Raw genomic sequence first — 2,660 nt, 5'->3', positions numbered from 1 at the left:
AAGGGGGGGGGAGGGGGGTGGGGGGGCAGTCACACAGTGCACACAGGGGACACAAAACACAAGGAGACACTGTGACTTTCACTTGTTTGGGCGATGAGCACAGCGGTGTAGTGACACTGTTTTAAAATACGGTGCGGAAGCACAAATAAGTTCACAGGAGTGGCTTTACACTCGGCAGCTTCAGGGAGAGTCACACAGGTAACACCCGTCCTCACAGTTTTGATCTCACTGTGTTCAACTCAGCAACAAGGCACTTGTGACTGGTCGACACGGCAACAAGCACATCTCCGGGCTAGCGGCACTCGAGGTCCTTTTTGAAAGGACGCGCGAACGGACAGATCTCTTCAACATTCCTCTCCCTCATTCGTTTTCTCGTTCTGTTGTGGAGACGCCGCGTCGAGGATCTTAAAAGGAAACGTTTGTGTTTGTGTCTTTGCTATATCGTCTCCACCGTTTGTCTTTCGAGTTTGTGACTAGACAAGCACATACAGTAGTGATTTATATTGTTCTGTAATATCTGATCTGTTTTGTCATGGAGTTGTTGTTCAATTATTTGTTTACTTTTCTGGAGAGTTGTGAAAACTGAAATTTACAAAGGGACAAAGCAATGTACAGTTTTTTCCAATGTTTCCTCCGAAGAGCGTCTGAACTTGACTGTGGAATACTGGTCTCACTGAAAAGTGATAATGTGCATTATTAAATAGCCATAACTTAGAAGGGCCAAGGAGCTTGGCATGTATGGACGTCCGTTGTCAGGACTGTGTATTCAAGTACAGCATTGCATCTTAAACACCCAGTCCTTTCTGATGTATGACTATAGGACCCAATTTAAAGGAGAAAATGATCAAAGCTTGCTGATGTTTAGGGACAATTTTGATAGTTTTGCCATTTGAAATAATGTTTTTCAATGTATTTTTTTTAGATTTGTGTTGTTTCTCCTTAGCAGTGCAGTGCAGTTGTAGCCAACAAATAAATCCCACAACCTGCACCTAAAGTATCTTGCAGATATTACCGGCTCCTGCTGCAGCTGATTGTTGTGTTTTGTGAGGGATATAAAAATCCAAAACTACAAAACTCCAAATTCCAACTTGCCAGAAGAATAGTTTGTACTTCCTGCCTCCTGAAAATAAAAGGCAGTTTATATTTCTACAGCAGCAGTGCGCTGAGGTGTGGGGCTTCTACGGTGGCTGTTTCTGTAGACATCCAGTGAAAGCACAGTTTTTATACATGTGAATCTGTTACATGTCATTATTGTGACCTTTTTATTTTAAAGGGATGTTTTTTTTTTTATGTTTTCCCATAACAGACAATCTGGATGGAGACTCATATTTCTTTTTTTGTACTTTTCTTTTTTTCATTTTGCCTTTCAATAACTGTAAATGTATCAAAGGAGGATATAAGCAATGTGACATACTGTATTTATTCAGCAGTTAATCTGGATGTACTATTTCATTCATGAGCTATTTCCAGATTTTATAAAGCGACCTGAACAGCTTTATCAACAGGTAAAACGATACTTTGACAAATGTTTTTAAATATATAATATATATATATATATATATATATACACTTCAGTGTGCACTTTAAACTGAACAAACTATGGTTACTCCACTTTATGTTGCTGATATTCTAATACATTTTAGCTCAGGGTATGGAGCAGGACAGTCATAAATGAATGAAATAGGCCATATTTATTAACTGTGCAGTTCATGGATCAGATAGTGTAACATATGAATGCAGAAATAATTTAGGAAATGTTCTATTATCTTGCACATATATGACAATATATACATGGATTTGGGGATATTTGTATTCACTATATCTAAGATCTTAAATGTTAATATATTTCAGAGTATGTGTATGCAAATATATGGGTACCATAAATAAAATCATTGTTTTTTTCACATGGTATTTTTGTGTTTCAGTGATGGTGATTGAGTGATTCTGCATCCAGCTCAGCTAGATCATATTTGTTAAATAAAACCCACAATTTCTCAATTAATCTGGAAACGTAAACCTTTTTGTAAAAACAGCTCCCTAACTTTAAAACCAAAGTCTCAATGTCCTGTTGCATCACACAGCCGAGCCTGTTTACACCATCCACTAGGTGTCACCAGTCATTTATCCTTTTTCTGACTCATGACGACCTTTAAGCAATTAACTGCTGATAGTTTTCACCAGGTTGACCCAGGGGAGTCAAAGAGTAAATAAACCCCGAAGAGGAGATCATTAGCCGAAAGTGGGAAGTGGTTTTCAGCACAGCGTCCAGCTGCTGAGGCCAGTGGGAACCTCGTTACTGAGACAATAAGTGGATGTTTGTAGATAAATGAAACAAAAATAGACAAATTGCTCCCAAGTGCATCCGATATTTGTGTAATGTGTGTTTTTAGTTGATGACAATGTCTGGAATAATAAAACAAAACAGCTGTGCTGCCGCCCCGTGACCCCACAAACACTCATAGACACACACACACTGTATGCAATCACACACTCCCTCGCATGTCGTGTCTCTTTCCAGCTGACTGAAGCTGAAGTATGTGGTAATAGAGGGAAAGTGGTTGGTGGTGTGGAGGGAGGTTGCAGGGTGTGTTTGTGTGTGGATGAGGTGTGTGTGTGTGTGTGTGTGTGTGTGTGTGTGTGTGTGTGTGTGTGTGTGTGTG

At 39.5% G+C, this 2,660-nt stretch overlaps 1 protein-coding gene across 1 annotated transcript in view; it reads left to right on the top strand.

The window, feature by feature from the left end:
- gabbr1a (gamma-aminobutyric acid (GABA) B receptor, 1a) overlaps positions 1–409 on the top strand; it is a 69,377-nt gene extending 68,968 nt beyond the window's left edge. Inside the window, exon 25 of the mRNA XM_023407170.2 lies at positions 244–409. Coding sequence (XP_023262938.1) covers positions 244–409 — 166 coding nt within the window. The remainder of the gene's footprint in view (positions 1–243) is intronic.
- Positions 410–2,660: the final 2,251 nt, after the last annotated feature.

Source organism: Seriola lalandi, unplaced genomic scaffold (genome assembly GCF_002814215.2).
Source record: "Seriola lalandi dorsalis isolate HSWRI2012SDOR001 ecotype SW California unplaced genomic scaffold, Sedor1 jcf7180002054330, whole genome shotgun sequence".
Taxonomy (NCBI): Eukaryota; Metazoa; Chordata; class Actinopteri; order Carangiformes; family Carangidae; genus Seriola; species Seriola lalandi.
Note: the sequence above shows the minus strand (reverse complement) of the source record. Positions and strands in the feature narration are given on the sequence as shown.